The 22,266-nt window shown below is 45.6% G+C and overlaps 1 protein-coding gene across 1 annotated transcript; it reads left to right on the top strand.

Annotated features, from left to right (window-relative positions):
* The first annotated feature begins 1,296 nt into the window (after nt 1-1,296).
* On the top strand, nt 1,297-8,622 carry LOC130476793 (trypsin-like). The gene is made up of 5 exons (XM_056848792.1): nt 1,297-1,336; nt 3,783-3,942; nt 5,654-5,911; nt 7,048-7,180; nt 8,473-8,622. The coding sequence occupies exons 1-5, from the start codon at nt 1,297-1,299 to the stop codon at nt 8,620-8,622; spliced, it is 741 nt and encodes a 246-aa protein (XP_056704770.1).
* The last annotated feature ends 13,644 nt before the right edge of the window (nt 8,623-22,266 follow it).

Here is a 22,266-nt window from a genome sequence, read left to right on the forward strand (position 1 = left end):
CTGTAGGGTTTTCATGGCAAAAGATGAACAGAGGTGGTTTGCCATTGCCTGCCTCTGCATAGCGACTCTGGTATTCCTTAGTGGCCTCCCATCCAAGTACTACTCAGGGCTGATCCTGCTTAGCTTCTGAGATCTGACAAGATTGGGCTAGCCTGGGCCATCCAGGTCAGAGCTGTGCTTCACCAGTAGGAAGAAAAATATTACTATGAAAATTAAAAACACTATGAAAATTAAAAATCTCCCCACCCCATAGTCTGATAAGGAGTGAGCATGGTCATTCCTCTCAGAAAGACTGGAAGTAATGTTAGCAAATGCCATTCTTGGCACATTAGTACTGATGGGAGAAGAAAGATGTTAAATTGTGGAACTCCCTGCCCCAGGATGTGGTGATGGCTGCCAACTTGTAAGGCTTTAAGAGGACGTGTTTATGGAGGAGAGGGCTATCCATGGCTACTAGTCAAAAGGAATACTAGTCATGATGCATACCTATTCTGTCCAGGATCAGAGGAGCAGGGCTATTATATTAGGTGCTGGGGAAAACAGGCAGGATTTTGCTGTAGTCGTCTTGTTTGTGGGCTTCCTAGAGGCCCCTGGTTGGCCACTGTGTGACTACTGGACTTGATGAGCCTTGGTTTGATCCAGCATGGCTTTTCTTATGTTCTTATGAGCAATGATCTTAATGGCAATGGTAGATTTTGAGGAAGGATTTGGAGGGAAATAATTTGGAATCTGCAGCAAATTGGTGTAGAAAATGCTGGCAAGTCACAGCCGACTTATCAGGACCCAGTGGTTCTCAAAGCAAGAGACGTTCAGAGGTGGTTTGCCATTGCCTCCCTCTGCATAGTGATCCCGGACTTCCTTGGTGGTTAGCATCCAAGATCTGACAAGATCGGGCTAGCCTGGGGCATCCAGGGAAGGGCTGCAGCAACTTACACAGTTCAAAAATGTTTCTGCAGAAAGGTTGTTTTCTTGCACAAGGCCCCTATACAGATACAATGTCCAAAGCCAGCATTCTTATCAAATATTGCACTTAGAGTAACAGGAAAAGTATTAAAAATAGCCAGGTGTGTGAAAAACAGTTATTATTAACTCTGTTTACATGTTCTGTATTTGCGTTTTATGATTAATGCATTGAATCTATGTTTCCTTTCCACCTGCTGTTGGTGGAGACCCAAGTATGGATTTTCCCTTGTGTATTTTTCCATCTGAAGAAGTCCTTGAGATAGAGATTAAATCTGTATAGGGGGATAAATACCCAGCAAACCCTTCTGGCTTCCTGGTTGAGAGGAAGAGACCATGAAATTCATTTTGTTCATAGCCTTCTTGGGAGCGGCAGGTAAGTTTGAGGTCTTCTTTGTAGGTCCTTTTAGGAAACAAAATGTGAAGGTGAATCCTCTCATCTCTTTGAAAAGTCCCTTCCTGTCTCAAAACAAATGAAGCAATATTTCTATTGACTTAAAAACATAATCTAATGTGCCCACCCTGGCTGAGATGGAGATACTTTTTTCTGATGTTTTAGTATGCACACATTTTCCTTAAGTGAGGGTGGTGTAGGGGTTAGACCATCAGACCTGGATCTGGGGGACTCAAGTTCAAAACCCTATTCAGCCATGGAAGCTCACTAGCCAGTGACCTGGAGGTTGGCAACCTTATTTCTATCTTGAACACTGATTCTCCAGCAGGTTCTCTATGCAGCGGAGAACACTCTCCAGTGCATGGATCCGGGTCCAGCTACCTGTCCTGTGCCTAACATGTGTTCTAAAACAATTTGTGCAGTCCTAAGTAGAGTTACAACCTTTCCAGTCCATTTAAGTCAACGGACCTGAAAGGGTGTGACTCTGTTTTAGGGGAGTCGCCTCACTCTCCCCCTGAGACCTGTTTTATCTCAAATTTGAAAATGCAGGCAAAACACGGGGAAACGCAGGGGGAGAGCGAGGCGACCTCTGACGGTCGCAAACGGCATGCATAATTCACACAAAGACCCGAAGCCGTCAGAGGGGTAACCGCAAGGGAAACAGCCATGCATAAAAGGCCAGTACTGACCCGTCTGACTCAGTATAAGGCAGCTTATTGGGACTTGTGCCCATGGGGAAGAGCTGTGGGTCAGGCTCAAACTGGAAGAAACGTTTGGCATGAGTCGCTTCTGGGTCCCACCCACCCCGACCCGACTCTGATTGTTTCAATCATGACCTGCAAGGGGGGGGGGTCTTCAGCTTTCCCCCTATGCTCCATTTTCCTAACCTGTGAAGCCATAAAATGGGGCAAATGGCACGGGGGGGGGCTGTTGGAGGTGAGAAAAATTGCACGGGGAAGGCTGAATCCCCCCTCCCAGTGCCACAGTCCTGATCTGAATCAGGCCCCCACACACTGGAGAACTTTTATTTCCTGCAGGTCACCTTTGGCAATCAGAGTCGGGTCAGGGGGACTTAGTCCAGACTAAATGTCTCATCTATTTTGAGCCACAATGGTAGAGTATCATCTTGGTTGGCATTCGTTCCCAAGTTCAGTCCCTGGCATCTCCTGTTAAAAGGATCATGTTGCGGTTGGCTTCACTGGCATATTGTTATTGATCTATTTTCTCCCTTATTTATTCTGCTGGTTTGGCTTGTTTCACTGGCTGTTACCACACTAGGTATTCCCAGCGATGTATCAAGAGTTTGGAAATGTTATAAAAAACATCGCTTTAAAAGGGTTTTTGGATGCCACGGCTAAAAAATGGTTGGAAGACGTCTTCACAGCTAAAGGGGCTAAACAAAGTGCGAACAGTATTTTTTATAACAGTTTCAAACTCTTAATACATCAGTGGGAATACACTGAAAGTGCGAACAGAATTTTTTATAACATTTCCAAACTCTTGTTACATCACTGGGAATACCTAGTGCGGTAACAGCCACTGACTCATGTGATTTATTGTATTGGTTTGTTTTATTTTCTTGGTTTTCCTGTGTCACTTGTGAACTGCCTGTAGAATACAAATTTCCTAAACAAACAAGCAAATAAATAATAGGTAACATGCAAGACCCCTACCTTGAGACCCAAGAGAGTCGCTGCCAGTCAGAGTAGGTAATAATGACCTGGATAAATCAAGGGACTCACTTGATAGATAGGGTTGCCAGGTCCCTCTTAGCCACCGGCAGGAAGTTTTTTGGGTGGAGCTTAAGGAGGGTGGGGTTTGGAGAGGAGAGGGACTTCAATGCCATAGAGTCCAATTGCCAAAGCGGCCAATTCTCAGGGAAACTAATCTCTATCGGCTGGAGATCGGTTGTAATAGCAGGAGAACTCCTGCCACCACCTGGAGGTTGGCAACCCTATTGATAGAACACAACTTCATGTGTTCAGACCTAGCATGTGTACCCACCAAACATACTGTAATCCATACAGTATTGGATATTTCACTGTAGTTGCTATGTAGCAAGCATTCACTTTCCGGATTGTCTAATCCATGCAGGAAAACCCATTTGTGAATGTTTGCTGTAGCTGAGCTGAGGAGTGCTGTGTGGATTCTCTCCAATGGATTCTCTTCTATTCTCTCCAGTATCAGAGGAGCATGCCTATTATATTAGATGCTGTGGAACACAGGCAGGATGCTCCTGCAGTCGTCTTGTTTGTGGGCTTCCTAGAGGCACTTGGTTGGCCACTGTGTGAACAGACTGCTGGACTTGATGGGCCTTGGTCTGATCCAGCAGGGCCTTTCTTATGTTCTTATGATTCCTGAAGTCATCCCTGGTGTATAATTTCTTGGTCCTGTCCCCTGAATATGAGATGCTTCATCTTTTCCCCAGTTGCCTTCCCAATCGATGACGATGATAAGATTGTGGGAGGTTACACCTGCCAGAAGCATTCCGTCCCCTACCAAGTGTCCCTGAATTCTGGGTACCACTTCTGCGGTGGATCCCTCATCAACAATCAGTGGGTTGTATCAGCTGCTCATTGCTACAAATCGTAAGTTGCAAAATATATATTTGTTGTTCTGGTCCTTATGGCCTTTGTGCTCTGAAATGCTTCTCAAGCGTAGGGTTGCCAGGTAACCTTAGCTACCCGCAGGGGATGGGTGGCTAGGGTTGCCAGATCCAGGTTGGGAAACTCCTGGAGATTTGGGGATGGAGCCTGGGGAGGACAGGGACCTCAGTGGGACACAATGCCATACAGTCCACCCTCCAAAGCATCAGTTGTCTCCAGGGTAACTAATCTCTGTAGACTAGAGATGAGGTGTAATTCCGGGGGATCTTCAGGTCCCACCAGGCGGCTGGCATCCCTAACCATAGCCATATTAATACAATGACTTTGCCAGTGTAGGTGGTTACCAAGTGTAGGGCAAGTTTGATGAATAGGGTTGCCAGCCCTGTATTGGGAAATACCTGGAGATTTTGGGGGTAGAGCCTAGGGAAGGCAGGGTTTGGGGAAGGATTTCAATGGATATATTGCCATACAGTCCACCTTCCAAAGTAGCCATTTTCTCCAGGAGAGCAGATCTTTGTCATCTGGAGATGAGTTGTAAAAGCGGGAGATCTCCAGCCACCACCCGGAGGTTAGAAACACTAAAGTCAGATAGCACCTCCTAAAATAAAATATTACAACATTGATAGATTATAAACATATAACCTTTTCAACAAAAGTTCAACATAAGTAGGTTGTAACTCACCATGAGATAGTCATCAAAAATATTTCAACACTTCCATATGCGACAACTGCAGCTAGAATAATTTATGCGACACATTGGAAGGCAAATCCAATTCCAGAGATGGCTGAATGGATCAGTAAATTATTTGATTTTGCTTCAATGTCAAAATTACCTTACTTGGCGAATAGAAAGTCGATGGACGAATTCAAGCAAAAATGGCAACCATTCTATGACAAATATACACGTTCTTAGATTTATTTCAGTTTGCAACAGTAGATACAGCCAACGTTTTCATGGTAATTAATATAAGTAGATGATACTGTTAGCTTAACTACCAAAAGATATACATGATTTATATATGATTTATTGAAGACAATACTACCGCATAAAATAATAATAGATAAAACCTGTTTAGTATCTATAGTATTTAGTCATTAAACAGGGGTTGACGTTATAATTTTAGGGGCGGTATGCTGTACACACATTTAAAATTATAACTTGGGCACAGGCATGTTGTTATTGATGCATTTCCCCCAAGTCTTTCCCCCCCCCTTTTTTTCTTTTTTCTGTATTCCCATATATTAATTAAAAAAATATTTCAACACAATATACAAAAATAAACATAGTGGGTGTGACATACAAAATCTGCTTATATAACAGAAGAATAAAAGAAGAAGAACCCAAAGAAGCTAAAATGCTACTGAGCATAGAATCATAGAAGCATAGAGTTGGAAGGGACCACCAGGGTCATCCAGTCCAACCCCCTGCACAACGCAGGAAATTCACAACTACCTTTCCACACACACACCCCAGTGACCAGTACTCCATGCCCAGATGGCCAAGATGCCCTCCCTCTCGTGATCTGCCTAAGGTCATAGAATCAGCATTGCTGACAGATGGCCATCTAGCCATATAACAGTATATAACGGTATATGAAATAATCTTACAAATATATATTCAACAAATAACCACCTAGAGGTTGACAACCCTATCGATGAAAGCTGTTTCCCCCCACCCCTCCTTTCAATCCAGACGCGTCCAAGTGAGACTCGGGGAGCACAGCCTGAGCTACAATGACGGCACTGAGCAGTACATCAACTCCGCCAAAGTCATCCGTCACCCCAACTACAACTCCCAGTCGCTGGACAATGACATCATGCTCATCAAGCTGTCCTCGCCGGCCACCCTCAACTCCCGCGTCAGCTCGGTCTCTCTCCCTAGCAGCTGCGTGAGCACCGGGACTCAGTGCTTGATCTCTGGCTGGGGCAACACTCTCAGCAATGGGGGTGAGTCCCGGGTGTTGTTTCTCAAGACGTCAACGGTCGCATGGTGGGACGGTTGCTGTCGAGTTGACTGAGGGAAAATAATACGTGTGTAGCCTGCGAGTGCAAACCTGACCAGCCTGTCCACCTTCTCTGGGTTCCTTCTATGCCTTCAAATAATTCTAGTTACCTCAGATGTCCCAGATGAACCTAAGAACTGATCTCCAGCCGATAGAGATCAGTTCGCCTGGAGAAAATGGCCGCTTCGGCAATTGGACTCTATGGCATTGAAGTCCCTCCCCTCCCCAAACCCCGCCCTCATCAGGCTCCGCCTCCGAAACCTCCTGCCAGTGGTGAGGAGGGACCTGGCAACCATAGGACCTGGAGATCTCCCGCTATTACAGTTGATCTCCAGGTGACTAATATCAGTTCCTCTGGAGAAAATGGAGGGTGGACTGTATGGCACTAAACCTGGCTGAGGTCCGTCCCCTCCTCAAACCCCGCCCTCCCCAGGATCCACCCCCAAAATCTCCAGGTATTTCCCAACTCAGAGCTGACAACCCTACCCATGGGTCCCCCCATTTCTCTCTCTCCTCCAACTATATCTGCTTACAACTATTGGGGTCGCCTGGAAGATAATGGCTGTTACCACACTAGGTGTTCCCAGCGATGTATTAAGAGTTTGAAAATGTTATAAAAAATACAGTTTGCACTTTCTATGTATTCCCACCGACATATTAAGAGTTTGAAACTGTTATAAGAAATACTGTTCGCACTTTGTTTGGCCCCTTTAGCTGTGAAGACGTCTTCCAACCATTTTTTAGCCGTGGCATCCAAAAACCCTTTTAAAGCGATGTTTTTTATAACATTTCCAAACTCTTGATACATCGCTGGGAATTCCTAGTGCGGTAACAGCCAGTGAAATGAAATGGATCTGTGTGTTTTACTGGGAATCTGGTTTTATTCCCATCTAATGATTTTGTTGTGAACTTATAATGTCTGATGTAAAATTATTTGTGCGCGTTCATTATTGGAAGCTGCCCTGAACTCGACTTGTGTTGGCAGAGGGTAGGGTATAAATTGAATTTTTTAAAAAATAATGTATTGATGCAGGATGAAAGCAACATTCCAATTCTTTTTTTGTTTCCTATTTCTTGTAGTTAGCAACCCTGATTCCCTGCAGTGCCTGAATGCTCCTGTGCTTTCCTCCAGTCAATGTAGTAGCGCTTATCCAGGACAAATCACCAAGAACATGATTTGTGTGGGCTACCTGGAAGGTGGGAAAGACTCATGCCAGGTAAGCGATTTCTTGCTCCAGTGTGAACATGTGAAGCTACCTTCTACTGAGGGCCAAACTAAAGAATCCATTTTTGGGGAAAGTCAGGGTGGAGACCTGACTCACTATCCCCACAGTCTTGCAGCTGCTGGGGGGAAAGGCATTGTTAAAGACCCCCGGGAGCCTGATTCTGCTTGGAGCTGCAGCTAGCGTTGCCAACCTCCAGGTACTAAACAAAAATACAGCACAGACACCAACAGCGAACTGTGGAGAAACAAAGGTATCAAGCTCACAATAGTAATGCAAAAAGTGCTCTATTATTTACAAGCAATATGCGACGACAAGCAATTTGCAAGCGTCAAAAATATCATGAACATATACAAACATAACACAATGACAATGTGTAGCTGAAAGCTACCCGAAGAAGACAAATGTTTGCAAAAGTAAGTACAATGACTTGTTTGACAACTTTCTTCTTTTAACAGAAAGCAATAATGGAGCCTAGAATCGGGGGAGGCACGCCTCTGCTGGAGCATTTGCCGGATGATTTAAACGCTTTCGCCGTCCGAAGACAGCTTCGTCAGCCGGTGGCCTCAAACTGTTGCTCCTGGGCTTAGGTTCTCCACACAGCTTCACTCAGGCAGCCAGAAAGGTGCATGGAAGAGAAAGATTGTTATTGAAAAATTATTTATAAAGGATTTGAAGGAGCAACAGTTTGAGGCCACCGGCTCACGAAGCTGTCTTCGGACGGCGAAAGCATTTAAATCATCTGGCAAATGCTCCAGCAAAGTTGTCAAACAAGTCATTGTACTTACTTTTGCAAACATTTGTCTTCTTTGGGTAGCTTTCAGCTACACATTGTCATTGTGTTATGTTTGTATATGTTCATGATATTTTTGACGCTTGCACTTGTAAATAATAGAGCACTTTTTGCATTACTATTGTGAGCTTGATACCTTTGTTTCTCCACAAACCTCCAGGTACTAGCTGGAGATCTCCTGCTATTACAACTGCACTCCAGCCGATAAACATCGGTTCCCCTGGAGAAAATGGCGGCTTTGGCAACTGGACTCTATGACATTGAAGCCCCTCCCCTCCCCCAAACCCCACCCTCCTCAGTTTCCGCCCCAAAAACCTCCCACCAGTGGCGAAGTGGGACCTGACAACCCTACTGGTAGAGGTCTTTAGTATCTATGTTTCTTTAAGGACCATTGCCTCTCTCCAGTCTGTGTTATTAGGAGCTCACAAATCAACTGTTTCCCTGCTCCAGCCGCAACCCTCCCTGCATGTATTTTCATCCTGTTCTGTTATAGGGAGACTCCGGAGGTCCTGTCGTCTGCAACGGTCAGCTCCAGGGAATTGTCTCCTGGGGTATTGGATGTGCGCAGAGAGGCTATCCTGGAGTCTACACCAAAGTGTGCAACTACGTCTCATGGATCCAGAACACCATCAGAGCCAACTGAGCCAAGACAAAAGTTTCCCCGAAAAGATTTCTCTTCCTCTCTCGCCGTTTTTAGATCAGGCGATCCAAACCATTCACATTCGCAACTTAGGGACAGAATATGCAGGAATTAAAAAAAACATGATGTTTAATACTGCAGTCCTTTCTGGGTCGTTTTCTTTATTTTAAAAACAAGGAAGGTGTGGAAGAAGACGGTGCGGAGTTGTTTTCTGTTGCTCCGGAAGGTCAGACCAGAACCAGCGGGATGAAATTAAATCAAAAAAGTTTCCAGCTGAACATTAGGAAGGACTTTCTGACAGTTCGAATGGTTCCTCGGTGGAACAGGCTTCCTTGGGAGGTGGTGGGCCCTCCTTCTTTAGAGGTTTTTAAGCAAAGGCTAGATGGCCATCAGTCAGCAATGCTGATTCTGGAAACTAAGGCAGATCATGAGAGGGAGGGAAGGAAGGGTTGTGTCAGTGTTTGGCTCTCATGGCCCTTTCTTACATACCCAGGGTAATGCCGATTGCCACTTTGGGGTCAGGAAGCAATTTTCCTCGAGGCCAGTTTGGCCAGGGATCCCGGAGGATTTTTTTGGGCCATTTTCTGAGTGTGGAGTAGGGATCACTAGAGGGTGTGGGGGGAGGCAGTTGTGATTTTTCTGCATTGTGCAGGGGAGGGACTAGATGGCCCTGGCGGTCGCTTCCAACTCTATGGTTCTATGATTAGGGTCATCAGCTACGGGTTGGGAAATATCTGGAGATTTTGGGGGTGGAGCCTGAAGAGTACAGGGTTTGGGGAGAAGAGGGTCCTCAGCAGAATATAATGCCATAGAGACCCCCTTCCAAAGCGGCTATTTTCTCCAGGCGAACTGATCTCCGTCGCCTGGAGATCAGTCGTAATAGCGGGAGATCTCCTGCCACCACCTGGAGTTTGGCAACCCTATCCATGATTCTATGAAAGGTGGAAAGACTGAGAGGGGATATGATAACCATCTTCAAGTACTTGAAGGGGTGTCATATAGAGGATGGTGCCGTGTTCTTTTCTGTTGCTCCAGAAGGTCGGACCAGAACCAAAGGGTTGAAATTAAATCAAAAGAGTTTTCGTCTAGACATTAGGAAGAATTTTCTAACAGTTAGAGTGGTTCCTCAGTGGAACAGGCTTCCTCGGGAGGTGGTGGGCTCTCCTTCCCTGGAGGTTTTTAAGCAGAGGCTAGATGGCCATCTGTCAGCAATGCTGATTCTATGACCATAGGCAGTTCATGAGAGGGAGGGCATCTTGGCCATCTTCTGGGCATGGAGTAGGGGTCACTGGGGGTGTGGGGGGGAATTTCCTGCATCGTGCAGGGGGTTGGACTAGATGGCCCTGGTGGTCCCTTCCAGCTCTATGATTCTATGAAAGGAAGCTGGAACAGAGACAAGTCTGGCGATTGTCACACAGCTTGAGATGTGGAAGGAAACGGCCCTGCCGCTGCTCAAACGCAAGCCTTTTTCTCTTGGAATTTATTCATTTGGAGCAATCAACTGTTAACAGTTTGCGGTTAAGCGGTGCTTTTCTTCTCGATTCCGTTGGCGCCTCTCTCATTTCATAAGCAACGCCAGGCACAGAGCCAAGTATGTTGCTGCTGGAAAGGCAGCGTTACATTAAACATTTTCCCCACAGCTCCGCAATTCATTTTATCTTCTGTCCTGCTACTTAAGCAGCTGAGGAGATATTTACATGCAGGGAAGATTGGGCTGTTAACAGCTCTTCACAGATGCAGCAGGCTTCCAGGTAGGCCCTGGAGGCAGCAGTCGGAGGAGAGCATCATTTTCATGCTCAGCTTGTGCGTTTCCAAAAGAACGTAGCTGGCCATTGTTGAAAATTGAACCTTGTTGCCAGGGCATTTCCCAGCAGAGCCCCATTTCTTTGATCTTCCAGACTGCAACCTAGGGTTGCCACCCTCCAGGTACTAGCTGGAGATCTCCTGCTATGACAACTGATCTCCAGCCGATAGAGATCAGTTCACCTGGAGAAAATGGCCGATTTGGCAATCGGGCTCTATGGCATTGAAGTCCCTCCCCTCCCCAAACCCCACCCTCCTCAGGCTCTGCCCCAAAAACCTCCCACCGGTGGCAAAGAGGGACCTGGCAACCCTACTGCAACCTAAACAGCTGAAGAGATTCCTTTCCTTTAACCCTTAGAAGCTCCTTGATACATTGATCTTGAGCAGTGTAAATCTAATGTTTGAGGGATATAAGGACTGAAATAAATCTTGCCACTGACAATGTAGCCTTGGGATCCCTGTCACTTAATTTAAAAAAGGCATTATATCAGACACAGAGGTATTAGATTTATATGTTAAAAGGGGAGAGATATAATGTGATCGGAGTTGCTCATAAAAGTGGCATTCCAAGATGGCACGAGCTCATGAATCGATAGAGCCAGAAGAGCGAGGACAGGTCCTGTCTGGGTGTGGTATATTCATAATTTTGCCCTGCATGACCCTAGAGGGGTTAGCATTCAGTCTAGCTAAACAGAAGGCTCTAGAAAGACAAGGGGCTGCCAAATAATAAGTATAAGCGGGCACACAGCGTGGTGGTGTCATTCTAGAAAACTGAGATGAACAAACGCGGCGAGCATGGAAAGTACTGCTGTTATAATCAATTTTTAATCTTTAATGCGCTTTTTAATTTTGTTGAAAGCTTCAGTTTTCCCAAGATCTAATAACACATCATGCGAGAAGCTCAACAATGACAATTTCTCATCTAAGACTTTTTTCCATGAGGATTTAAAAGGGTCGTGCTTCAGAGAAGGTAGCTGAAGAGATTCATTATACGTATATTTTCATTTGAGGAATAGGTAAGCGATTCCTTCAACATATGAGGGGGACAGATCTGTGTCGTCTGGAGTTCAGTTATAATTCCAGGGGATCTCCAGGTCCCACCTGGAGGTTGGCAAGCCTAGGCCTGGGAGCAACCTCTGGTTGACTTGATATATCACCTGACTTGCATGACTCAACTAGGCCTGTCTGCTTGCTTGCTACTGTTCAACAGCAGCCACTATGAAAGCCAGTGTGGTGTAGTGGTTAGAGCTTCAGAGTAGGGTCTGGGAGACCCGGGTTCAAATTCCCATCTTGCTGTGGATGCTCAATGAATGATTTTGGACCAGTCACATATTTTCAGCCTAAGCCACCTCACAGAGTTGTTCTACGGATAAAAAGATGGAGAGGAGACTAATGTAAGCTGCCTTGGTCCCCACTGTGAAGAAAGACTGTAGTTTTCCAAGGTAGAGGCTGCTAAGATCCCTCCCCTCCCCAAACCCCACCCTCCTTAGGCTCCACCCCCAAAATCTCCAGGTATTTCCCTACCCAGGGCTGGGTTCCCTAGTTGTACATTTTATCCACATGCATTTTCCTCCTCAGGCAGCAGAAGACCTTGGGCTGGCTTCTGTACCATAGAGTTGGAAGGGTCATCTAGTCCAACCCCCTGCACAATGCAGGAATTTCACAACTACCTCCCCCCCCACAAACCCAGTGACCCCCACTCCATGCCCAGAAGATGGACAAGATGCCCTCCCTCCCATGAACTGCCTATGATAATAGAATCAGCATTGCTGACAGATGGCCATCTAGCCTCTGCTTAAAAACCTCCAGGGAAGGAGAGCTTACCACCTCCCGAGGAAGTCTGTTCCACTGAGGAACCGCTCTAACTGTTAGAAAATTCTTCCTAATGTCTAGATGGAAACTCTTCTGATTTAATTTTAACCCGTTGGTTCTGGGGCAACAAAAAAACAACTCGGCACCATCCTCTATCTGACACCCTTTCACGTACTTGAAGGTGGTTATCATATCTCCTCTCAGTCTTCTCCTCTTCCGGTTAAACATACCCAGCTCCTTCAATCTTTCCTCATAGGACTTGGTCTGCAGACCCCTCACCATCTTTGTTGCCCTCCTCTGGACACGTTCCAGCTTGACTACATCTTTCTTAAATTGCGGCGCCCAAAACTGAACACAATACTCTAGGTGAGGTCTAACCAGAGCAGAGTAAAGCGATGCCATCACTTCGCGTGATCTGGACACTATACTTTTGTTGATCCAGCTTCATCTCTTGTACCCTCGCCTGTGCCCGTGAGGAGTTTTGTGCGTGGTTTCCTCATCCGTTGCCTCACTGTGTGATCTTGCTTCGCGCAATAATAAGTGCCGCTATCTCCAGGCTGGGCATTGGCCGCAGATAGAGATAACGCATAATCCTTTGTTCCGCTGCTCACAAAGCGACCTTCGAATGGCTTCTCAATATCTCCTTTGGAATTTTCTACCGAATAAACCACCAGCTTAAGAGGGGCATCTTTCGTCCGCTCTTGCTTGAACCAGTACATGGCAACATAATTGGTTTTTTCCTGGGAACACTTCAGGGTCACCGGCTGCCCCTTCGTGACCACCACAGATGGAGACTGAATAACAGCACTACCTATGGGGATAAAAAGGTAAACAGATGATAATTCAATTGGAGACATTCAAAATAAAAAGGGCTCTTGCAACATCCAAAGCAGGATACAGCCTAGAACAGGGGTGTCGAACTCAGTTGTTAATGAGGGCTGGATATGACATAAATATCACTTAGTTGGGCAGGGGCAATGCCTCGCCAGCCCAGATCGAGAGTGGGGGAGCTGCCTTGGCTGGCTCTCGGGCCGGATAAGAGCTCTAGTAAATAGTTTCAGATGGTATCCATGTTGCTCTGTGATAGAACAGTTAGAGTAGATTCAAGCCCCGTAGCACCTTAGAAACCAACAAGATTTTCATGGTATACGCTTTCGAGAGTCTGAAAATCTTGTTCGTCCCTAAGGTGCTATGGGGCTTGAATCTAACTGCCTAATATATGTTATTTCTATTGCAAGATTATAGCAAATATGCAAAGGGAGCTGAATTTGGGTAAATTTACATTTTCTTTCCCAATACCAAGTTTTCTAACTGTAAACCGAACACCCGAAAATTCACTTGGGGGTTTTCATTAAAGAAGGAGAAGGAGAAGGAGAAGGAGAAGGAGGAGGAGGAGGAAGAGGAAGAGGAGGAGGAGGAGGAGGAGGAGGAGGAGTTCGTTTTTATGTGCCAACTTTCTCTACCACTTAAGGAAAAACCAAACTGGCTTACAATCACCTTCCCTCCCCCTCCCCACAACAGACACCCTGTGAGCGTTGCCAACCTGTGAGCTCTGGTCTTTTTGGCCCACTTACCCATTTGACCCAAAGAAAGAGTCAGATGGCATATACAATGACTTCACATCACAAAATGTATGCTAAACAATTCAGTCTAGCATATTATTTATTCCACGGTACTTCTGTGTCTGATTTACTACCCAATTTATTAAGTGACAGTGATCCTAAGGTTACATTTGGCAGAGGCAAAATTTATCTCAGTCCTTATATCCCTTACACAATAGATTTGGAATTATGCTGCTCAAGATTTATTAATTAAGGAGCTTCTAAGGGAGAAAGGAAAGGTTATCCCCTATCAATTTTATCCTCACCCCAACTCTGTGATTTAGGTTAAGCTGAGAGTGACTGGCCCAAGGTCATCCAGTTAGTTTCACATCTAAGGTCACTATAGGGTTGCTAGCCCCCCCCCCTCTGGGGATAGGGTTGCTAGGGAGGTAACTGCAGTCACCTCATGCAGGGTTGGCAACTCCCCCGGGCTACCACTGGGGGATTGGGGGGGGTAGGGTTGCCAGATCTAGGCTGGGAAACTCCTGGAGATTTGGGGATGGAGCCTGGAGAGGACAGGGACCTCAGTGGGGGTTCAATGCCATAGAGTCCACCCTCCAAAGCATCCATTTTCTCCGGGGGAACTGAGCTCTGTATTCTGGAGATGATCCCCAGGTCCCATCTGGAGGCTGGCATCCCTGGACCACAAACAGACATGACAAAAAGCACAAGTATTCATTTGTCAATCAATCATTCCTTTGTTGGCATAAAATGGCACAATACAAAAGGATACGAAAGGAATGGAGATATTAAATGGTGCCCTTTAAAAATAGTTGATAGACAGTTACATCGAATAACATTGTTTGTTAATGCTACCATCTTTTTAACGGTTTGGCGGGCTTTTAAAACAAACTTTAAAAACTGGGCCACCGTCTCCAATATTTGAGGCGAATGGTTGTTCAATAAATAGGTGACATTAAAAGAATCTGGGACATTCTGTCTGCCAATCGACAAGTGGCTTAATGGTTCATTGCGAGATTCTGTATAGAAACGACGATAAAATAAGACATGAGCAACTGTTTCAATACAATTGTTGTCACCGGGGCAAAGCCTGGCAGACAGAGGGGTATTCATTTGTCTTTGTGCGTGTGTAAAGTGCCATCAAGTCGCAGCCGACTTATGGCGACCCCTTTTGGGGGGTTTTCATGGCAAGAGACTAGCAGAGGTAGTTTTTGCCAGTGCCTTCCCTCTGCACAGCAACCCTGGACTTCCTTGGTGGTCTCCCATCCAAATACTAACCAGGGCTGACCCTGCTTAGCTTCTGAGATCTGACGAGATCAGGCTAGCCTGGGCCATCCAGGTCAGGGCTCATTTGTCTTTAAACTTATTTAAAAAAGAAACTCACAAGTAAGGAGGGGGATACTAACATATTGTAGCTGAGATTCACATAATTTACTTATGATGGCTATACAGCTATCATTAGCTTATACATTTGATAAGGGTTTTTAGTTTCTGATTTTATCCAGTTTCCTTTCTCCCTCTTTCTCTTTTTATAACTACTGACTGTAATTTGTATGTATGCTGGTCTTTGACTGTATTAATTGATGGTCTTTAATTGATTGATTAATGGTCTTTAAACTGTATGTTACAGGCACACACAGCCCTAATCTGAATTGAGGCCATGCAGGGAACAGAGTGAGGGTTTAATCCGTCAACCACTATGTGGTTTTGTTACTAGGAAACACACACACACACACATCTATTAGCACTTCCAAGGACAAAAAATCTTTTCTATTAATTTCAGGTTTCTTTTCTACTAATTTCAAGTTTTTCCACCAAAGGGGGAGAGGGGCAGTTCTGTATGCAGCCTGAAGCATTAACCCCTTTCTCCCACACCCCACTTCCCTAAAATTTACCTTTTGAAAAGAAATATGTGGCCTTTCTCACGTAGGGTTGCCAACCTCCAGGTACTAGCTGGAGATCTCCTGCTATTACAGCTGATCTCCAGCTGGTAGAGATCAGTTCCCCTGGAGAAAATGGACACTTTCGCCATTGGACTCTATGGCATTGAAGTCCCTCTCCTCCCCAAACCCCGCCCTCCTCAGGCTTTGCCACAAAAACCTCCCGCCGGTGGCAAAGAGGGACCTGGCAACCCTATTCTCATGTCTCCCTTGATCCTGATTCGCACTCAGCGCCAGAGTTGTAGTCTAACATGCTCACCCGGGCTGTCAATATCACATAGAATTTCCTGGTTCCCATCCTTCAGGTGAGTCCCAGGTCTGAAAAGGTTGACGTCCGCCCATTTAACTTGTAGAGGATAACTTACCTGAGGAGAAGAGCAAAATTACAAGCAAACGGGAACCCATCGGAGTGATGTGGTATCTAAGCAGAGGGTTGTCTGACTGGGAGGGCTGTGGTCAGGACGTCCTTGACGCCCGTCAAGTGGCTAATGCGAGAGAACCCAGATGTGTGAACAGGAAATCGTGTGGGCAGGAAGGAGGAAATGAAGGAGAAACCCCTACAGCGCAAGAGAGAGCAGCGAGGCTATTTGTCAAGGGAAATTTGGAAGCGCAAAGAGGCCAGCGATGGTCATTCATGCACATGACCTGTGCTGCTCTAACACACCTGCACACTTTTCTTGTGTGTGCATGCATTGCCCGCATAACCTTGACAACTTCACAAGGCTTGTTAGGAAAGGGCTCGCTGTGCTCTAGAATGAGTTCCTTCCTCTTAAAAACATTAGTGACCACTCTGTGGAAAGTTGTCGTGGAGTCTGTGTGGGGCATGTTTGGCAGGGGAAGGAGAACTGGGAGCCCTCGAACAGGGTCTAGGGGTTCGAGAGGCACCTGGACCAGATTTGATTCCCCACTCCCCCACGTGAGCGGCGGAGGCCAATCTGGTGAACTGGATTTGTTTCCCCACTCCTACACACGAAGCCAGCTGGACGACCTTGGGCTAGTCACACTCTCTCAGCCCCACCTACCTCACAGGGTGTCTGTTGTGGGGAGGGGAAGGGGAGGTGATTGTAAGCCAGTTTGGTTTTTCCTTAAGTGGTAGAGAAAGTTGGCACATAAAAATGAACTCCTCCTCCTCCTCCTCCTCCTCCTCCTTCTCCTTCTCCTTCTCCTTCTCCTTGTCCTTCTCCTTCTCCTTGTCCTTGTCCTTGTCCTTGTCCTTGTCCTTGTCCTTGTCCTCCTCCTCCTCCTCCTTGTTCTTCTTCTTCTTCTTTGCATCAAATTGCTAAGATGAGAGGAAGTTTTTTTCCCCCTTCCCCCTCCAACATTGGAAACGAGCCACCGTGGTTGAAAGGCAGGGCACGCTTTTTTAAAATAATAAAATAAATCTGAATGAGCGGCATCCGCCTCTTCTGAAGAAGTGTCTTGAGGTAAATCTAATCAAGAGCTTATTAAAATATCATTCCCCTCACACCATTCGGCTCTTCGCTTTCGTTTGGTCAAATCTAAGCCCAACCTACCTTCCCCAACCCTGTGCGATAATGTGTTGAACAGTGCCAACCGATGGCCAACTCAACTTGGCCTCCGCTGTTCTGAAAACAGTCACGCTGGTCCAGGGGAAAAAAGTAAAGAGATAGAATTTGTGACAGGTTCCTTGATCTTTTTCGCCGCTGTGGGTTTTGCTGCAGGTGCAGAACACAGTCTGGGACTCGGTCACATTCGCCGCCACCAATACCAGCTTCGCCTCTGTCACCCGTTTAATTGAATAGGAGGCGGCTCGCCAGTTTGCACTGGCCTCATCGTCTTTTATCCCGGTAGTCGCCAAAAAGTGTGGCTGCCAGTGAAGGACCTGCGCATACCAGCTCATCCAGGGGTACGAAGTATCTTTCAGTGTACAGGTCACCGTGAGAATAGTGTCCTCTCTTGTCGTTGCGAACCTGGGGGACTGCTCCACCAACTCTTCTCCTTCACCTGAAACACAGAAGGGACCACGATAAAGAACCGAGAAACTGTCTCTGTAGGCTGGTGGATGCTAAACAAGGTCCAAGTACTGAGAAGGCCTATTGATCCCCTGATCAGTGGATTCCCAGATAAGTCGGTTGAGTTCCTGTCTAAGAAGCTTCTGAGGGAGGAGATTCCTCATCTTTCGCTGCCCACTGCTAAATTCTGTGCCATTGCAATTAAAATATGCAAAAATAGGGTGGGGAAAAACTGTTAAACTCTTTCATACTTCTATATTTTTAGTAATCTTAAGTTGGCAAGCCATGCACTAATTTTGTATATCTTATTAATACCAGATTTTTATCAAATTTTGTAATTTGTAATAATTTTTACAGTTTTATCAAGTTGGACAATATGATAAACTAACCTCTGGCTGGTCAAATAGACCGTATTAATAAACTTGACTTGACTTGTACCTAGAAGGCCAAGCAAAAAACAGCGGACAAGGCCAACAGTATGATTAAAAGCTAAACCATTAAAAAGTTTTCTGAATACATATAAGTTTAATACGCCTTAAAACCCAAATGATGCTAATACCTCCTATATTGCCTTCCAAACACATATACTAAAATAATACTATAGGCATACTATACAATCATATACAAACCATAAACAGTCACATATAGAGCATATGCGTTTCAGAGTATTTGCCTTCTTCAGTGGTCTAAAAGACGCTAGCACACCAGACTAAATTATATAAATCGTTGTGACTTTTGGGCGTTGTACTAGCAGGTTCTCAATAAATATAGAGCTGCAGAGCTTCTTAGTCTGTTAAAGGTACTCTTACAAATAAAGCTTACAGCCTATCTTTAACAAAACTTCCAAATCACACCGTCACAAAGTCCGGAGTGATTATCAAGTGTAGGATCTGAAACACAGAAGGAACCACAATAAAGAACCGAGAAACTGTCCCTGTAGACTGGTGGATGCTCCCTGCTATGGTATCAAGCATGGGCTGAGAGTCACCTGAGAGAGTGCCGGACAGTAGGGTGGCGAAAACACAGAGAACCGCAAGCATCTTCGCTGCTGAGGTGAACCTTGAGTGGTATGTTCAAGAGCCAAATGCATTTGTTTGAAGGAACGTTCACCACCATCTCCTCTCTTTCAGGAAGGGGTGGGCCAGAGATTAGTGATATAGGTCTTTGGGGAAGGGCCGTAGCTCAGTGGTAGAGCATCTGCTTGGCATGCAGAAGGTCCCAGGTTCAATCCCTGGCCTTTCCAGTTAAAGGGACTAGGCAAGTAGGTGATGTGAAAGACCCTGGAGAGCTGCTGCCGGTCTGAGTAGACAATACTGACGTTGATGGACCAAGGGTCTGATTCAGTAACAGGCAGCTTCATGTGTTCATGCATGGCTGTTTCACTTGCGGCCACCCCACGACAACTGTGGGTCTTTGTGTTGATTATGCATGCTGTTTCCGACTGTCAGAGGTCGCCTCGCTCTCCCCCTGCGTTTCCCCGCGGTGTTGCCCGCATTTTCAGAGACCTGTTTTACCCCAGATTTGAAAACATGGACAAAATGTGGGGAAAGGCAGGGGGAGAGCAAGGCACCCTCTGATGGTCGAAAACGGCGTGCACACCAACGCAAAGCTTTCTTCATGAATATTCATGGTGAATATTCATGATGAACAGTCCATCATTTATTTATTTATTTATCTTATACTGTGTGAGGCTGCCACCAACAACCGCCTTTGTCCGGAGCAAGTTTTCTCCTTTTGTACTCCCTCAGGCCCTTTCTAGCGCTAATTACCAATTTAACAATCTTCATAGTTGCACACTAAAAAAAAGAAAAGTCTAAGGCATGTGAGTAATGACCATATAAAGGTAAAGGTCATTCCTGACCCATGGGGTGACGTCACATCCCGACGTTTACTAGGCAGACTTTGTTTACGGGGTGGTTTGCCAGTTCCTTCCCCAGTCATCTTCCCTTTACCCCCAGCAAGCTGGGAACTCATTTTACCGACCTCGGAAGGATGGAAGGCTGAGTCAACCTCGAGCTGGCTACCTGAAACCAACTTCCGTTGGGATTGAACTCAGGTCGGGAGCAGATCTTGGGACTACAGTATTGCAGCTTGCCACTCTGCGCCACGGGGCTCCTTAGTACATTCATGACTGAACTGAACTCTTAAGCTGTGTTTATGCCCTAACGGTAAAGGTCCCCTGGGCAAGCATCGGGTCATTCCTGACCCATGGGGTGACATCACATACTGACGTTTCCAAGGCAGACTTCGTTTGCGGAGTGGTTTGCCAGTGCCTTCCCCAGTCATCTTCCCTTTACCCCCAGCAAGCTGGGTCCTCATTTGACCGACCTCGGAAGGATGGAAGGCTGAGTCAACCTTGAGCCGGCTACCTGAAACCAACTTCCGTTGGGATCGAACTCAGGTCGTGAGCAGAGCTTGGACTGCAGTACTGCAGCTTACCACGCTGCGCCACGGGACTCTTAATGATCATATAGTGGCTGCCATTTTATCTTGAAGTCATCTATTGAATTCATTTTCATCAAATATGTCGATTTGGACATCAAAGCAAAGTCAAATAGTTTATTAATCCTCTCAGCGATGTCTGGAATTGTACAGGATTTCCAGTAAGTTGCATACAGAATTCTTGCGGCGGTGGTCCCATATTGAAAAAGTTCTTTATGGATTGAATTTCCAATTAAAACTAACCTTGTAAATGATATCCAGCATATCAGGATGTGTATTACATCAACATGAAGACAAGAATGGTATAGTCTCCTACCACCCTCCACTAATAAATCTAAATTGAGGATGATGCAGTCTCCCCCATACATTGCCGCATACAGAGAGAGTGGGGGGGGGGGTGAAATGAGAGGGCAAAAGAAGAAGAAGAAACTTCATACAAAGTCATTAGCACAGTCACATACAGCACACCCAATTTGCTGACTCAGTCAGACCTTTCAGTGTCAATGTTTGTAGATGATAAATGTTCCTCTTCTTTGCAGCCGGCTCAAAATTAGGAAGATTGGAGGGCTGACTCTCTTTCACCATGAATCTCAGCTGTTCCTCCGTGTGTCCAGATGTTATGTAGTGTTTGACTGATGGAGCATTCATTTCCTTGGTTCTTATGCAACGTCTGTGTTCATTCACTCTAGTTTTTACATTGGTGGTTGTCATCTCAACATACATTAAGTTAAAAGGACGCTGAATCATGTAAATTAGCCCCTTAGAGTTGCAATTATTAAAGGAGTTTATATTAAAAGTCCTGCTGTTACTCGAACCCTGGGATGTTCTTCTCTTTACTGTACTCCCACACAAACAACAATGTCTGCAAGGAAAGAAACCTCTTGGTGCTGTTTGGGTTGCCACATTATGCCTATCTGTTATACCTGGTAGTCTACTGGAGACTAATTTGTCTCTGAGGCTATTTGTTCTTCTGGCAGTAAAAAGAGGGGGGTTCTTACATCTCGGGATGTTAGCCCCAAAGCGCCAGTGCTTAGATATAATTTTCTGCACTGGTTTATATGCAGCATTGTACCTTAAGGGGATAATCATCCTTTTGCTCCCTAATTTTAGGGGTCAGCAAAGTTTCCCTTGGTGTCTCCCTGGCACAAAACCATGCCCTTTTTAATATTCTTGATGAATAACCCCTTGCTTTCAGCTGTTGAAAAGTACCTCTGCTCGCCTCTGAAAACCTTCCTCGAAGAAGAAGAAGAAGAGTTGGTTTTTATATGCCGACTTTCTCTATCGCTTAAGGATGAATCAAGCCGGCTTACAATCACCTTCCCCTCCCCACAACAGACACCCTGTGAGGTAGGTGGGGCTGAGAGAGCTCTAAGAGCTGTGACTAGCCCAAGGTCACCCAGCTGGCTTCATGTGGAGGAGTGAGGAAACCAACCCGGTTCACCAGATTAGTGTCTACCGCTGATGTGGAGGAGTGGGGAATCAAACCTGGTTGTCCAGATCAGAGTCCACTGATCCAAACCACCACTCCTAACCACTACACCATACTGCTACAATTCCTTTTGAGTCTTAATAATTGAGCATAGGGTAGGTTTCTTTATGATGTGGGTGAAAACTGTCCCCTGCTAGATAAGAATTAGCATCTGCGGGCTTTCTATAAAGCTCTGTCTGTATGATGGAGACCATTCTTCTAATTTCTGCATCCAGGAAATGTATCCCAGATTCATCAAAGTTCATCTCAAATGTAACTGTGCTGTGGATTGTGTTAATGAATTGACCAAAATTAATAAGGGATTCCCTGGGCCCCTCCCAAATCATAAAAATGTCATAAAGGAATCTTTTAAACAAAATAATATGCTTCTTATAGATGTTATCTTCCCAGAGGATGTACAGTAATGATTAAATTAGCCAATTCTGGTGCAAACTTGCACCCCATAGCTGTGCCAGAAATTTGCATGAAAAATATGTCTTGGAACTAGAAAAAAATCTTTATTTTATTCTGGCTGAGTTTGCCCCCAATTACCACCTGCACCCAGAGCAGCTAATACTCCTTCTCACTCACTCGGGGATCTGCAAAGACAGCACATAGCCTATAAAGGGATTGCTGTTCTCACGAGA

The sequence above is a fragment of the Euleptes europaea genome, chromosome 4 (assembly GCF_029931775.1).
Source record: "Euleptes europaea isolate rEulEur1 chromosome 4, rEulEur1.hap1, whole genome shotgun sequence".
Taxonomy (NCBI): domain Eukaryota; kingdom Metazoa; phylum Chordata; class Lepidosauria; order Squamata; family Sphaerodactylidae; genus Euleptes; species Euleptes europaea.

Excerpts from the sequence above, each read along its gene's own strand:
- LOC130476793 (XM_056848792.1), top strand. The coding sequence starts at position 1,297 with ATGAAATTCATTTTGTTCATAGCCTTCTTGGGAGCGGCAG. Across the intron at positions 1,337-3,782 it reads AGCCTTCTTGGGAGCGGCAG|TTGCCTTCCCAATCGATGAC; the intron begins GTAAGTTTGAGG and ends TCTTTTCCCCAG. Across the intron at positions 5,912-7,047 it reads ACTCTCAGCAATGGGGGTGA|CAACCCTGATTCCCTGCAGT; the intron begins GTCCCGGGTGTT and ends TCTTGTAGTTAG.